The 18305-nt window shown below is 44.9% G+C and overlaps 1 protein-coding gene across 3 annotated transcripts in view; it reads left to right on the forward strand.

The window, feature by feature from the left end:
• Positions 1 to 1028: 1028 nt before the first annotated feature.
• Positions 1029 to 18305, forward strand: part of GRM8 (glutamate metabotropic receptor 8) — a 358440-nt gene continuing 341163 nt past the window's right edge. For 2 of the 3 annotated variants that reach the window (XM_056341852.1, XM_056341851.1), the window contains exons 1-4: positions 1029 to 1169; positions 1477 to 1736; positions 7221 to 7298; positions 8474 to 9316. In XM_056341852.1, coding sequence (XP_056197827.1) covers positions 8807 to 9316 — 510 coding nt within the window. In that variant the 5' untranslated portion in view covers positions 1029 to 1169; positions 1477 to 1736; positions 7221 to 7298; positions 8474 to 8806. The remainder of the gene's footprint in view (positions 1170 to 1476; positions 1737 to 7220; positions 7299 to 8473; positions 9317 to 18305) is intronic. The other variant, XM_056341853.1, reaches the window with a different exon arrangement.

Genomic DNA, 18305 nt, shown 5'->3' on the forward strand with positions numbered 1-18305 from the left:
AAGCCAAGCAGTACCATATGAAAAAGACGATCATGGAAGCACTGGCTGGGTGTACTAGAGCACACCTGGAATTTTTCCTCCTTCCAGCAATGATGTTCTGCATAAGCAAGGCAAACTCTGGGCAGAGCAAAGAAAACATTATTTGTCATTAAGGAGAACAGCTCAGAGCAGCCTGAGATGGGAAGAGGGAAAAGGTCTGGCTGATGTCAGGAGGCTGGCGAAGCGGCCATCCCGCTCAGCCCGTGGAGTCTGGAGCCCTTCCCGTACCAGGGGCCTGGGGCTGAGCCGTGCCGAGCCTTGCAGTTGCGGGCAGCGCCCTCGAGGTGGAACCTTCTCACCGAGGCTGCGGCGGCGCTGCTGGGCGGGCGGGCGCGGCCCCCGGCGCTGCGCGACCCCGGCGCTGCGGGCCGGCCCGGGCGCTCCCAGCCGGCGGCGCGGGGCCCGGAGCGGAGCGCTCCGCAGCGTCCTGTGCGAGCGGGGGATGCCGCTGGGCTGGGGAGCGCCTCTGAGGAGAGCGGTAAACTTCCAGACTGTTCCAGCAAAGTACTCCCGACCGTGACCCTTACCCGCCGGGGCGGCGCTGGCTCCGCGCTGCCGACCCCCCCCCCCCCCCCCCCCCCCCGGCAGCCTGGGGAAACGCGGGAACTCTGGCCACCCGGCATCCGAGCTGCCAGCCGGGGATGGGGCGAAAAGCGCCGGGAAGCCTCCCTTATGGCATCGATCCGATGAGGAAGGAGACAACTCCGCTGCCCGCGGAAGGTGGGATGGGGACGGAGGGTCCGCACCCCGGTGGAAGCCGCGTCAGACAGCGCCGGACCCTCCCGGTGCCCCCCCTGCCTGCTCCCGCTGCCCCACCGCCACCGCCTCAGCCCGTACTGGCTTCCTCTGCTCGGCCATCCCGCGGCAAACACTTGTCCGGGACGGCGCCCCGGCGGAGCGGGGGGGGCCGGGGGAGGGCGGTCCGGCCCCGGGCTGCCCCACGGGCGGATCCGGCGCCTGGCGGGGCGGGGCGGGGCGGGGCGGGGCGGGCGGGCCCGGGGCCGCAGCCCGCGGCGGTTGGGGATTCACATGGAGCCGCGCCGCGGAGCGCCGCCGTCTTCAGCACCAAGAACAGCTACAAGTGCGGCGCCGCGCCCCCGCCGCGCCCTGCCCGCCCCGCCGGAGCCGCGGTAAGCGCGGGCCGCGCCGTCCCGCTCCCGCCGGCGCCCGGGGTCACCGCGCCGCGGGGCGCCTGGCGGGGACAGCTCCGCCGGGGAGGGGGCCGGCCCGGGGGGCGGGGGCTGGGAGGTGTTTTCTCTCTTGGCTGTGAACGGCACGGCCGGGCCGGTGCGTGGGTCCGCCGCTGCCATTGAGCGGCGAGGCGGCAGGGGGTGGATATCGTCACGGGGGCTGAGCCACCGGTCCCAAAAAGTTGGGTTTTTTTTTTTGTGTGTGGCTTTTTTTTTTTTTTTTTTTTTTTTTTTTTTTTTTTTTTAGGCGAGGGGAGGAGGAATAAAGAAGGAGACAGCGGAGCAGGTTCGGCTTGGCTAGCCGCGAGTGTTATGCAGCACTACGGAAGCCGCTCTCCCGGATACCTGTCCCAGGCTGAGCTCCGGCATGCGAAGCTGACGCTACTGGGGGAAGCGATTTGAGACGAGGCTTGTGCAGAAATTACCTCATGCTATTCCCGATCGGCGCCGAGTATTAATTCCAGTGACCTCTACAGTAATATGGATATGCAACTCTTTTCGATCAAGGTATCTGTGCATGTGTGTGTGTCGCCTTTAGTTCTTATTTTAAGGAGAGAGGAATCCAGCAATAATGCAAGTTTTGCCTCAGCTAACGTTTTTGGGCTGGGCAATCCTCTCCGTCTGCTTCGTGGCGCCGGGGGCTTCTTTTTTTTTTTTTTCCCCCTTCTTTAATTATTTATCATTTTTATTGTCGATATCCTCCCCCAACCAGCTCTAACGAAAGAGGTCTCGGGCACGGTGCCGTCACAGCAGGGAGCAAAAAGGGAGAATGTCGGTGCTTACGAGCACTGAGATCTCCCTCTCGCCTCCTTAACTGGGGGCTCTCCCAGCCCCGAAGGGAGGGGGCACAGGGGTTCCCCCGCGCTCCCCGCCGTCCTGCTCATGTTTCGCTGACTGGGAGGGGAGAGGGGGCTCCCGCCGCCGCCCCGGTGGGACGGGGCCAGCCCTGCCCGCCGCCCTAACTTCCCTTTCGGCTCCGGGTCCGGGCGAGCCGCCGCCCGCCCGCCCGTACCGCACCGAACCGCCTGCCTTGCGGGCTTCGCTCCCTCGGCTCCGCGGGGGGACCCCCGTGTCCCTGGGATGGGAAGGGGAAGGGGGATCCCGCCGGGCTCCGGGGGCTTCCTTCCCCCAGGAGGAGGGCGAGAGGCTGCGCCGGCTTGCGGCGAGGGGTTAGCTGTCCCCGGCGTAGAGCGGCATCCCCCAGCGCTGGCATGCGTTTGTTGCGAGAACCCGAAGTGGTGGCAGGTGGATGTATATGACGCGTTTAAAAAACCCAACCCCAAAAAACAAACACCACAAACTCAAGTAATAAAAATCGATCAATGACCCAAAGTGCATGCAAATCCGGCGTTGGTGTTTTGGAGTTTGCAAGCTTCTGACCGCTGGGACCTGGGATTCATTAAAAGAGACTTAGGTTTTCATTGAGGGGGAGCAGGAGCGCATTAAAGCTGACCAGTTGATGCAAGGAGAGGAGGGAAGCACCGGCGGCTGCAAATGAAAAGCAACGCTTGTTTTTGCACCGCCGCTGGCGGAGGTGCGGTGCTCCCGGCCGGGGCTCGGGGCTAGAGGGACCGCCGGAGCCTGGGCTGCAGGCGGGAGCCCCGCATGTGCCCGCCGCCCGCCGCGCACGGCCCGCCTCGGGGGCAAGGCCGTGGGGCGAGGCAGCTCGAAGCCGTCCTGCGGCCGCTGAACGAGAGGAGCGAGGCCCCGGTGAGAGCCGCGCCAGGGCTGTGCAGGAATCCCTCAACAACGGGCGCCAGCTGGGGTACGGGTGAGCCTGGGAAGAGAAATAATAATAATAAAAAATAGCTCGGCTAAGTAAAGTGGAGAACAATAGGGGGCTCCCTTCAAGGGAGAGACGCCACGGTGATGGGCGATGGTCGGGGAGTTGCGCGAGGAGCGGCGGCTCGCCCAGCCCGGGGGGCGCTCCCCGGGCCCCTCCGCCGGGCGGTGCCGGCCGGGGCCGGGCGGGCTGCACTAGCCCTTCCCGGGGCCGAGCAAGGTGCCGGGATGCGTTAGGAGCCGAAAGGCAGCTGGGGAAGCACGGCGGAGCCGCGCGGAGAGCCGGTGCGTGGCCGGCTGTTCGCTCCCGGCGGTGCGGAGCGCGGTGCGGAGCGCGCGGGTGCGGTGCGCGACGCTGGGTGGAACGCGCAGGGTGCGGTGCGGAGTGGCGGGTGGGATGCGCGGGTGCGGTGCGGAGTGGCGGGCGGGATGCAGCGGCATGCAATGTGCGGGGCGCGGGCTGCGGTGCGGGGCTCGCCGTCACCTGCGGCCCCGGGGGACGCGGCCGCTGGCCGGGGCCGCCGGCGGGGTCGGGCGCGGACACGGGGGGCTTTCCCACTGCACGCCCCGGGGTGACACCGGGAGGCGGCTGCCTTTGGCGGGGCAGGCTGGGCAGCGCTATCAGCGCCTGCTCTGAACCCAGCTGTGCCGGCTGGGGAGCGGGAGTCTGTGGGAAGAGGGTGAAATGAAAACAAACAACAGAGGAAGCTCTCCTGGGCTGCCAGGGAAAATCTCCTTGGTCATCATTTGCCAGACCAGAGGTGAAACCAACTCTTAAAGGTGTTAATATTGATGGGGTTCATTCAGCTGTGAGAGCAGACAAGGGCAGAGGGAAGTATCGGATGCTGGTTCCTTTTTAAATATTGTAAGCTTCTGTTAGTCTCACCTGGGCAGAAGGGCCTGTGCTGGTTTTTAGCAGGGCAGCTCGTTTGGAAAATGGATATTTGCAGGGTAGAAAGTGAAGGCAGGTGCTCTGGGGTATTTGAAAAGGGGCTGATCAGGCTGAGTGGAGACCTTCCTCTCATGGTGCACTAGGAAGAAATAGTTCCTGTAAACGAGATGCTGAGGGTGATTTGCCTTGAAGTCGTGGTTATTGTGTAAAGGTTACCTCTCTGGCAGAGGCGCAGCAAATCATTACGGAAGAGCTGAGGTAGATAAGACTACTTACATCAGTGAAGAATTCTCCTGCAAGTTAGGAGTTGCCATGTCAAGGCCAAAGGTTTTCCAAATTCCCTTCTCTTGTCAGCAGAACCCATTAATCTTCTGTATGTGTCAGGCTACTGTATGCAGGTGGCAACTCTTTACTTGCTCTGTGTGGAAATTCAGCTATTTGTTCATCACTGGATGCTGTGCAGGAGAAAGAGGCAACTTTTATGAACACTAAAATGAACATTAGCAAGATAATTCTTATTTGATAGTTCAGAAGTAATGTATCAGTAGTAAAAAGTCAAAGTAATCACATTTTTGTGATTTATTTTTTCTCCTCGGAGCTTCACAATGGAAGATGCTGTTATTTTGTTTTCATTCAGTAAAACCAGATCAGTTTTGCATTGACTGGACAACCTGACATTTTGTGAAAGTAGAAATGGGTTTTTACCCTAAACTTCCTCCTTTTCTAGTTCACAGAATATTGTTTTTATTTTATTTTAGTGCAATTCCAACTGTGCTTCAAATGCAATGACAAATGAATTTTTTGGCCTCAAAGAAATTCTTAAATACTTCTCCTCAGATGTTTTTTTCCCCCCACTAAGCAGCTTTTTTTGTCCCTCAGTAAAGGGTTCATGTCTGTCTGGTTGGCAATGTCAATTTGAAAATGTTCTGTGAAGTTCAGTGAATGTGTTTTCCTCCTTATGCTGCGGAGAGTCCTGCTTGCTCTTGTGGCTGTCTTAACTGTGAGATTTTTTTAAAAACAATGTTTCCAGGTGATTGTATTGAATATTTCTATATGATTTCAGCCACGACTTCAGTGCCTGCAGAAGATGGCTCTTTCAGGAGCTTTGTTACCAAAATAGAGACATTGCCTGTATTTATTTAAGTATTTTTTATTCTTTAGACCTTTTCATCATAACTCCCATAATAAGCCTATCTCTCGGTGCAGTGAGTCTGTGGTTGGAGTAAGCGATTGGTCCAGGCACATGCTGATGCACTGACTCTGGCAACATGGTATCAAAACACCCAACCTTCAGTACCAAATATCTGATAAAGCTGAATGATTTTATAAAGGAAGCAATTTCAGAACCAGACACTACATGCAGAAGTTTCCATGTCCCCTGTCTTGCAGTACCCCGCCTCCTTAGGTTTAAAAATAAATATATATTCTAGCAGAACAAGTGGAGGTTTGTGCTGAAATACTGACTTTAAAAATAGAAATATGTTCTGATAATGCCAGATATTTTTAATGAATTAAACCCAAGAGAAGCATGTATTCCAAGGTGACTGGAAGAGAGGCTTTGTGGTGTACTTACTCTTGGACTGTGCTGGGGAAATGTGCGAATTTCTTCTCTGAAGTCATGTTTCCAGTGAACACCAACTACTACAGTGGGGAACCTGGTAAATTGAGAATATATCTGCATTAATTCAAACTTTTATGGTCAATTGGAAAAGGACGATGGACTTTGAATGAAGTCTCTGCTCATGAGGAAAGTTCATTCAGGCTTTATAGCCCAGAGGCCCATGCTTTTTCAATAAAATTCATTGATAAAAATGGAGTTCATTTAGATCAGATGCTTTCTGCTTAGCTACACAAGCTTACAACATTCTGTAAAAGTTAGTATCAATCAATATATGAAAAGCAGTGTGGCATGAATAAATTAGGCAGTGTAATAGAAGCTTTTATTTCTTAGGTAACATAAAAAAAGACTAAAAGGTCTTAAATTTTTAAAAAGAACATTTTAAAATTTTATTTCTCTTTTATAGACAAGCTGTGGACACTTGCAGCAAAGAAACATACCTTCTCATGAAAACATGCAAGCTGAGGCAGAGCAATTAGTGCTTATATAGACTATAATGTTGAAAAATGCTTATTATCAATTCCTTTAACTTTCATTCAGTTCCAGATAAGGTACTGGACTGAGGATACTGGGCTCACTGTAGTTTCTCCGTTGTTGTTGGAATTTGGGTTGCAATAGATGAATGCATCACTGTTTGTTTGTAGAAAGACTGACAGTTGTTTTACTTTGTGGGAGTTCTTTGGCTGTAAGGAATTGACCTGAGGCTGGGAAAGAGAAAAAGCAGCATTTCTTTCCTTCATGAATATTTTCATTTTTTCAGTGGTGCTTTCTTGTTCTCTGTAGACTGTTAAGTAAGAATAGTCTTATCTTTTATTCCCTTGGAGAATTGCTCCCTGTATGGGTGGTACATACATGCATAGACTAATGATTTGGTTGTTCATTGTGGAACCAGAAAGGAAATTGTCTCCATGTCTATTTTAGGGGTAGCTACAACTTTTACTATTTACTATTTTGAACCCCTTGTTTTTGTACTGAGGCAATCAAGACAACAGATGGTTGAGGCTAGTTAGTAGTTCATACAATCTTTTCTCTATAGTGTGGGCCATATAAGAAGCACCCCATGGGGCTGGATCAACTCTCACAGTGATGTTACTCAAGTTTCTCCATTTGCGACTGAGTCTGAGTTTGGCTCGTGGGGCTGAAGCTACAGCAGTTTTGTAAACTATGTGCCCAAAAGAAGCCAAAGGAGAACGATGGGATTATTGCATCAAACAGCACAGACTGTTTGATTTAGGTTCAACCCTGAGCCAAATTCAAGCAAAACTAAATGTTAAGAGGCACCAAAAGTCCTGTGTGCTGCTGTTCCCAACTGCAGTGATTTTACTCGCTTCCATTTCACGTTTCATTTTCAAGTCGTTGCTCTGTTACCAAATCACAGTGAGATACCTTTACATTCAATGGAAGACTTTCCATTGTACATCTTTTTCTTAGGTCTTTGAATAGCCAATATTTAAAATCTCTTCTTCAGCTCTTGTGAACTTAGTATTATCATTTGGGGAAAAATGTAACAAAATAAATGTAAGAAGGGGATGATCAGTTTAAAGCATCATTAAACCACGTTTTGAGCTTTGTTATCACATAATGTATAAAAATCTTGTGGAAAATAATTCAAAATGTCTTTGAAAAACAGTATAGTTGTCTGCAACTGTCTTCTAATTTTGTTTATAATTGTCTTCTAATTTGATCATATTTTTGGTAGGAACCAGTCAGATCACTAGAGACAAAGTACATATCTACAGATGAGCCTGTTGCCTGGATTTTCTGTATAGGCAATGAGGTAGGCACTTGTTCAATGTGATCAATTTCATAATAAACAAAACTTTTTTAAAGAAAAGAACTGGATAAATTGCACCCTAAGACATCCACTGCTTTCCATAGCCTATCACAGATGCTTAGAGAGACTGGCTTAGATGCAGTAGCCCACAGTGTGCCCATCTAGTTATCAGGTAAAATTAGTTCTCCCTCTCCTCTTCTCAGAGGTCTAAAAATTTATTCAGACGTGTAATTCTGTTAAACATTGAAATAAATAAATGTCACTTGCGAATTAAAGTGGGGTCAATTTAGACATATTTATAACAGTCAGGCAGGTGTTTAGATATGTAAGCTGAAATCCTGATCTTGTTAAAATCAGTGGGACTTCTCCAGATGTCAGCAGGGGCGCAACTTTGTTCCTACTTAATGTGGTCCAAATGCAAGCAGAGAATAGAGACCTTGTTAACGCTGGACCTCAGCTCAAGTGAAATGTCGGAAAGAGCATACTGGATGTTCAGCTGGTTTCCTAACAGAATGCATTCTCCTCTTTTTGATTAAGAAATCAGCTACCTTTTCACGAAAGTAATTTAGTGTTAGAAATGATCTGAAAGGCATTTTAGATATATGGTAAGCCCAGAAAAAAAGTGAATTCCACTGGAGAAATAATCAGTTTAATATCCAAATGAATTGAATGCGCTTCTATTGCAGCAGCTGAAGAGCGTACTTAAATTCAGGAGCCTTGATTACTCAATTGTCAGAAATGGAACCTCTCCGTGAGTGAGAGTGTTAGTAGTTAATCCACTTCTATAGGCTGGAACAGAATGATACAGCAAAACAGAAAATACAATGTGTTGCAGATCAAATCTGTTTCTGGATGTCATGCAATGTGAAGGTAAATACAAATTACTGGTTGGAATTTGAACACCAAGCTAAGTTTAGTTCCCCTGATTTGGCTTTTGCTCTGCTGGTATCATCAATTTCCTGGCTTGTAGTACAGCACAGCCAGGTGTTCAAATTCACAGAAGGCCAGGAATTACTCCCTTAAAGAATATGAAAAATAAAATGTAGGTGATGTAACTCGTATTCAAAAGTAAATAAACTGTATGACAGGTATAAAACTGCTGAACGAAATGGTATTTCTCACTGTTTCTTTTGTTGTTGTGTTGTTTTTTTTTTCTTTCTTTTTTCTTTTTTTCCCAGAAGTACCTCAGCTGTAGGGCAAAATACAAGGACACAAGCTACTGACCTCCTCTTAACAGCAGGACCAGACATACTACCCTACACTTCACCATCAATTAAGAGCAATTGAAAACCTCTCAGAAAACCTGATCAACTAATAACATCAGCGGACATCTTTTGTAAAACACGTTTTATGTACTTCTGCTGAGATCCTTTTTCTACCTACCACATGGTTCTATATTACTTACTGGGCACTGATGGTAGCCTCCAGAAAGTGCAGCTTCAAATGGTCACCCTCATCCTTTAGCAAGAAGAAAATCTGGATACTGGATAGCAACAACGTCTTCAGAGAAAATGGTATACGAAGGAAAACGATTAGTTTCCTGCCATTGTTTCTTCCTGTTAGCAGCCAAATTCTACTGGATACTCACCCTGATGCAAAAAACTCATGGCCAGGAATATGCTCACTCCATCCGACTGGATGGGGACATCATCTTGGGAGGACTGTTCCCTGTTCATGCAAAAGGGGATAGAGGGGTGCCTTGTGGTGAGCTCAAGAAGGAGAAAGGGATCCACAGACTAGAGGCAATGCTGTATGCAATTGATCAGATTAATAAAGACCCTGATCTTCTTGCCAATATCACCTTAGGTGTCCGGATCCTTGACACGTGTTCCAGGGACACTTACGCGTTGGAGCAGTCCTTAACATTTGTGCAAGCATTGATAGAAAAAGATGGTTCAGATGTGAAGTGTGCTAATGGTGACCCACCTATTTTCACTAAGCCAGACAAGATATCAGGTGTGATAGGTGCTGCAGCAAGTTCTGTGTCCATTATGGTCGCAAATATTTTAAGACTTTTTAAGGTAAGGAACATTTTCTATCGTTCTTTTAAATTTCAAGCACAATGAAATAAATGTGGTGATTGTGTTGTGTTACCTTCAAAAAAGAAAAGGCTTTTCCAGATTCAGAAATCCGAAATGGTTTGTTTGCCCTTTCAAAGCAAAGGGGGACCCCCCCGCCCCAAACAAAAGAAGGAGTGATTTTAGATGCTAATTTAAGGTGCCAAATGCCAATTTTGAAGCACATTTTAACTCTTGAAGGATTTGCATTCTTATTTTTTTGTTACTCACATTTACTCCATATTGAGCATTTATGCTCATCAAAACTAGGCTGAGATTGATTTTCCAAGTTTCCAGGAGAATGAAATATAACGTTTAAACACAAATACATTTGTAGGAGGGCCAGATAATTTCCCTACATAGGAAGATGTGCCAGTGATAGTCTAGTCCTATTGATGGGCATGTCTAGCCAAATACAGTCTACTGAAATATCTTTGATTTCCTTGAAATCTTAACTTCCCCTGTTTTTTTACAAGGTGATTTTTTTTTTTTCCAGACTTTGCTATCACTTTGTGAGAGATCACTTTTGAACAACAGTTGTACTGGCATTTCCTTCCATGTACTTTATTAAGCTCTGACATAAATAATGGAAAAATAAACCTGCCACTTTCAAACTTGCTAAGTTAGATGGGAAGATGAACACATTCTAATCAATCAACTTGGCTGGAACAGATCAGGCAGCAGATATTTAATTTTTAATCCTGTGCAATGGCAAACAGATGATGGTGGGTTGAGCACTTGTTTCTACACACAGAACAACTAACTTTTGTCTGAATGTATTACTGTCCTACTGTTGTTCAGACTTGTTCCTTCTGTTCAGAAATCTTGCCTTATGTTCTATAGCTTCACAACCACTGAAGACTGTTTCTTTGACTTTGGTGGAGAAGCTTCTGGTAATGTTATATATTACTGTTATGTATTTTGAAGAGTGTTGCACTTTTTTTCTAATTGTTGTAACTGAGAGATGAATTAGAAGTAAGGAAATATTGGATTTTTTTTTTTTAAGGTTTCCTAAATTGGCAAAGACTGTTTCAGTCATGAAATTCTCTTTAAATGGGGATTTTTGTCCTTCCTTTTGGTTCTCCCATAAAGGGGATAATGGTGGATTTACAGTTCAGCGGAGGAACAAAGTGCCTGCTGGTTTGTGGTTAGGTGTTCATCAGAATCTCAGAACTGTTCCTAGCTGCAGTTACTGCACAGGTTTGATAGTAGTGGATGTGTTCCAGCCATTCATTTTCTTGTCAAAATCAAATACACAAAACTAAGCTAAGACTTAAAAGTGTTCTATATGGAGAACACCTCTGGAGCCATGCCCAGTGGTGGAGACCTGTCGTTCCTGGGAACAATCATGCATATTGTGGGAAGTGTCTATTTGTAATTTCACATCCTTTCTTGAAGTTGTTACCCTATTAAATAACGCATAGATCTGAAGTAATGATAGATGGAAAAGACACTTTAATACTTATCATAATGCAAGGCCTCATAGACGCTGACTTATACCCAGTTTTGAGTTGAATGCAGGGCTGTAGACTGATTTAAGAAACTAAGCCTTGTAAGACATGAATTAACTGTGAATTAAGAGCAGTAAGAAGGAGAGATGCCTATGAATTGTCTAAGATAGCAGCAATTTGTCTTCTGAAACCATGACAGCTACCTCCTGATTTCCATTATGCAATAAGATTGCAAATAACGTTCTACTGCAGTCTTAATCAATACAGGGTCATGTGATATCCCTCTGGGGAAAGATCTTATTTACCCATTTAATTGATGTAACACAGCTGCTGGCAAAAGGAGGAGACATCTCTTTTAGTTTTAATTATAGATCCTGCACAAATATTCTTAATATCATAAAAAATGACAAATTATACCCTTTAACATCTGATGTTGGACCTGCATCTGAAGTCTTTTTTTATACCTTCATCTTAGGAATAGATCTGTATCTCTGCATGAGTAAAGGCTTCTGGGTAAGGCCCTCAATTAGCAGCACTGTAGAAACCATTCACAGTGGTTGTAGTCAAGAGGATTAATAAATTAAGGGCCATTTGCCAGAAATATAGAAGTATAACCCAGTCTGGGATTGTACTGAGACCAAAGACATGTGCTGAAATTCTCAGCTGCTGGATCCCCACAGCTCTGCAGCTAAGGACCAGGACGCAGGTCCATACTCACAAAGGCTCCAGGTATGAAATTGTGTTTACTGTATCTTGATATATGCCCAGGTGGGGCACTCGGCTGGTGTAAATGCTTTGTAAGGTCAGTGATGACCATCATGGAAATGCCTTTTTCCATTATATTCAGGACGAGTGCGATTTATCCATGTTTCTGTCTTAACAGTTCTATTTAGCAAGTTGAACCTGTAATTTTACGTTCAGTATTGCTTTAATATCTGCTTTGAAGTTCCTAAATGTCAGACCTACATACTTCTTGAGAACATGGTTATCCAGTAAAATTTTAATCTGTGATGAAATTGTGAGAAGTATATCACTCAGCGTGAATACACAAAGATAGCCTGAGAAATGTTATGCTGAGCAGCTCATATTTTCAAGCTGCTATTTTTCTTTTTATTGCCATTTCCCCCCTTTCTTTTATTGATTTTTACAACATAAAACACACAGAGCAATAGTCCTAGCTGATGATCTGGTGAATAACATAAACTGATTGATAGTCACGGCATCCTTTTATCTAAGTGTTTTCATGAGAAGAGGGGAGAGGAGGGCATCACAGAAAATGACCTTGATCTATAGAGTCTCCTGGTCAAAAGGCTCACGTTGATTTCTTCTCTGTCCTCTCTCCTTTTGTGAATTTCCAGGCACACCACTGCTTAGCAGGTGATTTTCTGTAGGTCTTACCCTACAGTAGGTCCGAAACATTAAGGTTCAAATTTGGACAGCCTTCAATTTCACATGTTGATGTTTTTATACCTTTCAGAGGCACTTTACATACAGGAAACACTTGTTCAAGGAATTAACTGTTTGAAAGTAGACCTGTTATTCCTTGATTATTGTAAGGAGGCTGCTTTTTGCCTTATACTACTCTGGTGCTTGATGCAAAAAGATTGTACAAAAGCTTTCAGAATTTGGAGATGGTCTTGCTACAAATGTAGTGGAAAAGGAAGGGACCTTCAGAGGCGAGCACAGGACTGTGCTAGGTCGCTGCCCACTTAAACAGTTCTTTATGGATCTCAGGACACATTGCCCCCACTTGAAGTTGCAGGCTTTTGAAGTGTTTTTTATCAGAGAATGATAGGAGTGGGTTGCTTCACAAGGGAAATTGAGACAGGAACCAGGGGAACAGCAAGGCAAGAAAGGCCTGAATGAGAAGAACAAAACAGGTCTGTCCACGTAACCAGGTTCAGCCAACAGTCCAGTGATTGCCAGACAAGTCCATAGCAGTGGGGCAGGACCAAGGCCAGCCAAGAAGTCAGGTCGGGAAGGTGAGGTCATGATCAGCAAGGTGGGAGGCCAGCAGCATGTCTTCAAGCAGGAGCTAAGGGCAAGGGCCAGAGCTGAGACGCAGCTGCCAAGCAAAGAAGGTAGACAGAGGTCCTGATGAGGCTTCTCACTGCTCTTCCTCACAACTTAGCTCTTTTCCTGGGCTGATCCAGGGTCACGAGTCTGCACCATAGTGGAGGTGACCTTGAACACATGGAGCCAAATCCAGGGCTAGGGAAGGGAGGGTGCTGCAGAGCCAGTTGGTGCATTCAGGGCCTTGGCAGTTTTTTAGAATTTCCCATGGCAGTGATTGTAGAAAAAGGATGGACAGGCATGGGCCAGCCTCTTTCCTTTCTTCTGGTGCACCAGGAGCTGCTTTTTCCTCTGGGTAACAGAAAGTGATGTTGGTGTGTGGTTTTTTTCAGTCTAGAAATCCTGCTGGGTTTCTGTTTAACTAGTTGGATCTATGGAGGGGCTGGCTATCTCAGATGGCCAGCTCTCACTAGCACAAAGGCAACCTTTCTATGAGCTTGATCAGTCAAAACCTTACTCTTAGACCACTCCTTGGCTTTCTTTCACTGAAATTTTGGCTTCCTGTAGGGTGCTCAGGCGCATCCAGGTGGTATCCTTTAGCTGGTTTGTGTGATGCTCCTAAGCATCTGGGTTGTTCCCAGCCCCTCAAAACCTGGCCTGGAGGAAACAAGAGACTCTGTAACTTAACTCACTTCATGTTTTATTTCCCTGTATTCAAAGTTTCTACTAGTTTAATAACTGAATAACTCATGTCAATGGTTAAAGTCTGCTGCAAAAAAGAGACACATTTGTTTTCGCTAGTGTCCTCCCATCCAAAAACCTCACGCTATTTCTGAACTCCTTGGTACACTCCATCTGTCACCTTCACACATCTTCTAGCCAATGTCACACTAGGTGCAGCCTAGGGATGACGGTTTGCATGTGAATTGGGATGGGTGGACAGCATGCTTGGTGAATTTTGATCTTAAGCTCTTCTGTATGTATTTATGTACAGGCATATAGAGCCAAAATATTCATCAACAGTTTTATTACTTTCCTTGCCTTGCTTTGCCTGGCTTTTTGCCTTGCTTTGCCTTGCCTTCTGTTTTCTCTTTTCTCAAGACCAAATTACTTATTTTCTCTTTTTGGTCAAATTCCTTTCTTGCTGCATCACTGTAATCCACTTTAATAGCTGCTGTCTGGAGGGACGAATACTCACTTCACGCACATTTGCCTTATACATTTCATAATCATTTACCTCTTCAGAAGCACAAGTACAAATGGCATTATGGAGTTACTCTTTCAACTTCACGTGCAGTTATCCATAATGCAAGGGGTAGTTTCTTTGTAAATCTAGATGTGAATATATTATTTCCCTCAGCATTTTGTTTATTTGCTTTGAATGTTTCCTTGCCTTATTTTGGGTTTTAGTGTGTATCTTTGGCTGGTAGCCTTGTGCAGCTACCAGAGCTGTACCTGGATGATGCTTTTTTAAGGCTTGGTTGCAGGTCTTTTTACATTTGGCTGCCATTTGGCACTTTTGCTGCCTTGTGTTCCAGACCTGCACAAAACAGCAGACAGGCCTCCCAGAAATGGGGGGATTACCGCTGTGCAGAGGCTAACCTCACTGAACTTCAGAAATACAGGGCTATGTATTTATTTGTGGTAATAGAGTGCTTCTCATGATTGAAGGGAATATGATGTAAACAAAACATAATAACGTTTTCCCAAACAATCTCAGAGATACTTTGTGAGGCAACCTGAGCCATACACAGATCCTGGTCCTGACTCTGTATCTATGGAGATTTTTGCACCTCATGAGCGTTGCTGGCTTCAGAGGCTCTAGGGGGATGCAGGAGTGTGTGTGTTCCATGTGAGCCTTTCCATAGTGGAAGAGCTTTACCATATACTTCACAAGAAGAGAAGAACAGACTCAGGAATTTTACTTAACATATTCACTTTCATTAATAAAAAATGTTCTGCACTGATTAAAATGTATCATTTTTCTGTTCACTGTTACACTATGTTTGTCAATAACATTTTCTTCTGCATAGCATTTGAAATTTGGAATAGGATATTTTTTTTTGTTGGTTAAAGCATATGTGGAAAGTCATGTGTGAAGTGTGAAGAAAAATTGTTGTTAGTAGGGAGAAGATAACTGAAACATTTTGAAGTCAGCTCTTGAGATGAACAGATTTGTTTTACTTTTGTTCTAGATAATATTTGCACTTTCTGAATCATTTTTAATTATCAAAGGAACCCATTGCCAATGCATCCTGTTTAATTTTGCAGTGTTATTTGTAGCTTATGACAAGCGTATATCTGTTTAGTGCCTAAGCATCTTGTCATGTTATTGCTGGAAAATACCATTATAATAATTCAAATTTTTCTTCCCCCCCACCCCCCCAATTCGGCTTCTTTTACAGAGAAACAACATTCATATCTATATTTCCATAGTAGTAGATACTTGATTATGCAAAAAAACTTTAATTCAACCATGATTCTTATGTCAGTACCAAGTTAAATGTGTTATGGTCAAGAAAAGCAAACACCATGTCAATACCAAGATAAAATTATAGGTACTACAGATATTTTGCAAGCATCAATAATGAAACTGTTGGGAAATTTTTTAGTTGCAGCCAGAGGAAATAATAGGTTTTCAGATTCTGTGAAAACTGCTAGGACTGATTAACATCAAATTTTATTTGTGCTAAACTGCTTGAGGCAAGGGAGTACAAAAGCAACTTGATGCATTCATTTAGTATTTTACAGTATGTTAGTTCCTTAAATATTCCTTTAAAGGTTTTATATTTTCAGTCTTCTCCTATTCCTGGATGGAGTTCTAGGTAGGGGTTAGAGCAAAGGGGCAATCTGGTTTTCTGTATTATTTTCCATGTTTGTCATTGGTTTGCTACAAGGCTTTGAGAAGCATCTCTTGACCTTTTTGTGCTTCTCTTTTGTCATTTTGATTTGTTTGTATTTAACCATTTCACAGGAACAATTGGAGGCTTGATTAACATCTATTAAGTGTTTTAAGACGTCTCTCCTGTTTTTGTAGGCAAGATGAAGCTGTCTACAATGTTGAGGTTTTTATGTCATTCCATAATCACAGTATGTGAGCACCCTACAAAGAAACTGCAGCTATTAAAGACCAACAGTCTGATTTTCTTTCTACTTTCCCAGTGGGCGTTGGTGCTATATATATACACGTGTGTGTGCGCGTATATATATGCACTATATATGTACACACACACGTACAAAACTTTCCCTCACATGAAGGGAATATGCAGTGAGAATTATTTCACCTTTTCATGGTTTTGCTGAGTTCCTACCACTGTATTAGGGTTGTTGGTATGTGACAGAAGCCCCTGAATTATTTGTTAAATAGTACCTATATTAATATAGATATCAGTCATCATTTAGCAAATGAAAAAAAAATAAAAGGCTGAGAGGAGTCTAGCAGTAACAAGAATTTACTTAAGCACAAAGCCACAAATGCTACAGGCTTTTTTAAAGATCTTGTTAATAGAGGCATGTTTTATGTCTCTGCTAGTAAACAATACATACCTGGCATAATTCTCTGGCACTGAGGCCAGCTGACACAGACAATCCACACCCTTATCATAAACTCCTTTATTCCCCCAAAACATGAGGCTGCATGCACATTGCTGGGAGGGAATGATTCCTGACCCATGCTGACTTCTGAAGGCTGTCTGGAAACCGGGAGGCTTGGCTGGCACAGGTCGCGGCTGAGTTATGGACCAGCCTGACAGTCTAGCAGTGGAGGCAGCTGAGCTGTTGCTGAGGGATGTGCTCTGAAATGATGTGATTTACCAGTGTAGACATCGCTGCTGCTTTCTCAGGACAGAGCTCCTCTGCTTCTATGTCATGCTGAAGCAAAGCCAATGCACTGCAAGGATCGTTGGTGCTGTTTCAGTGTTTTAGTACAGCGATGTTAGTTTTATTAGCCATGATGAGAACTACATTAAGGCACTTTTTTCCCTTGTGGATAAGTGTTTCAGTATGGTGACAGCTGTGCAATATGAATGGTCCTGTATTCTGACTGTCATCAGAAACCAGGCACTATTGTGTGTTACATCCAACTGGTAGACTTTGTGGGTTTGTGTATTTCCATCGTTATTTTCCCTAAAGCACTTTGTGTTTTTAGGATTAAACTGGTTTAGAGTGCTTAAGTGTATATCCTTGTGTCCCCTAGCATTTGTCAGAGAGAAATAGTCATCCAAACAAAAGTCTTCCTGAAGGACTCTAATTCCACATCAATGAATTCAATAGCCAAGAGCAAAATGCTCCTCTGGGCTGGGATCTACATATGCTCCCAGCAAGATATTATGTCCCCTATCCTTCTGACAGGACAATTAAGCATTTAAGTGAGACCTTAAATTAAGAGGCTGTTTGCCCTTGGCTGTCTGTGTCCTCAATAGAGAGAGTAGAATGCTTTCAGAGGGGGACTGGATCAGGTTGATGAGTGTGGATGCATCTTTCATGTTTACAGAAAGATGATGGGTTGATGCGTGCTTGTGCTTTCACTAGACAGAACCTCTTACTGGAAGGCTTTGGAAGCCTTGCATGGAGGAGATAAGTGGTTCTGTACACATTTATAAGACCAATAAGGGCGGTGCCAGTTTTTTTAATTCTTTTCTCACCTTCCTGTAGGAGGAATCTTCTTAATCTCCTTTTCTCTTCCATTTCCTACCTGCTCTGTTTTTTCTCTCTTGTTGTCTTAAGAAAAGCTACTTTTGACCACTGTTCCTAGTATTTTTCTAGTGAGTATTTCATTCCATAGTCTCCAAACAAAATTTTTTTTCAGACATGCTGAATAAGCAAGGCTCTGACTGGATCTCAGTTTCCATAGGTAGTGAGGATGAGTGGGTCAGCAGGAGGAAGAGCTGGAGTCTGGGCAGCTTATGAGTGGGACCTAGCTATGGGGATAACAGAAAATAAGGGAAATGCTTGTTGAGAGATTGAGCCCTAAAGGGACAAGGGTCTCTCCTTTTTACCTCATTGTAGGACTTCTTGTCTGGCACTTTAGATAGATACTTGGCTCTAATTCTTCTCTGAAATAAATTATTTCTGATAACAGTGCTGAGATATGCCATTATATTGCAAGATTTCTCTTCCTACTGTATTTTTTTTCATAGCTTGAGACTGTGGAATAGGAGCAAAAGTGATTTCTCTGAGCTGGAATAATACATATTTCGAGTTTTGGCTTATGTTCTTTCATAGAAGATGCCTCCAGCATTCAGTTGCATAGCAGCAGTATTTGTACAGGCAGAATTAGAATCTTTATTCCTTCTTCACTGGTACATTTATGCACATGGCTCTTCTATAAACTTAAAAATAGCAGAAGGGGGATAGCCCATTTTGGGTATCATTCTACAAAAAGCTCCTAACAACTTCCATTAGATTTTTACTTTGATAGTGGCTCTGTCACATTTAAAATGCCATTACAATCTTCTTCCAGGCTGGGTAAAATCTTGTCAAGCAACTGC

Source organism: Falco biarmicus, chromosome 5 (assembly GCF_023638135.1).
Source record: "Falco biarmicus isolate bFalBia1 chromosome 5, bFalBia1.pri, whole genome shotgun sequence".
NCBI lineage: Eukaryota > Metazoa > Chordata > Aves > Falconiformes > Falconidae > Falco > Falco biarmicus.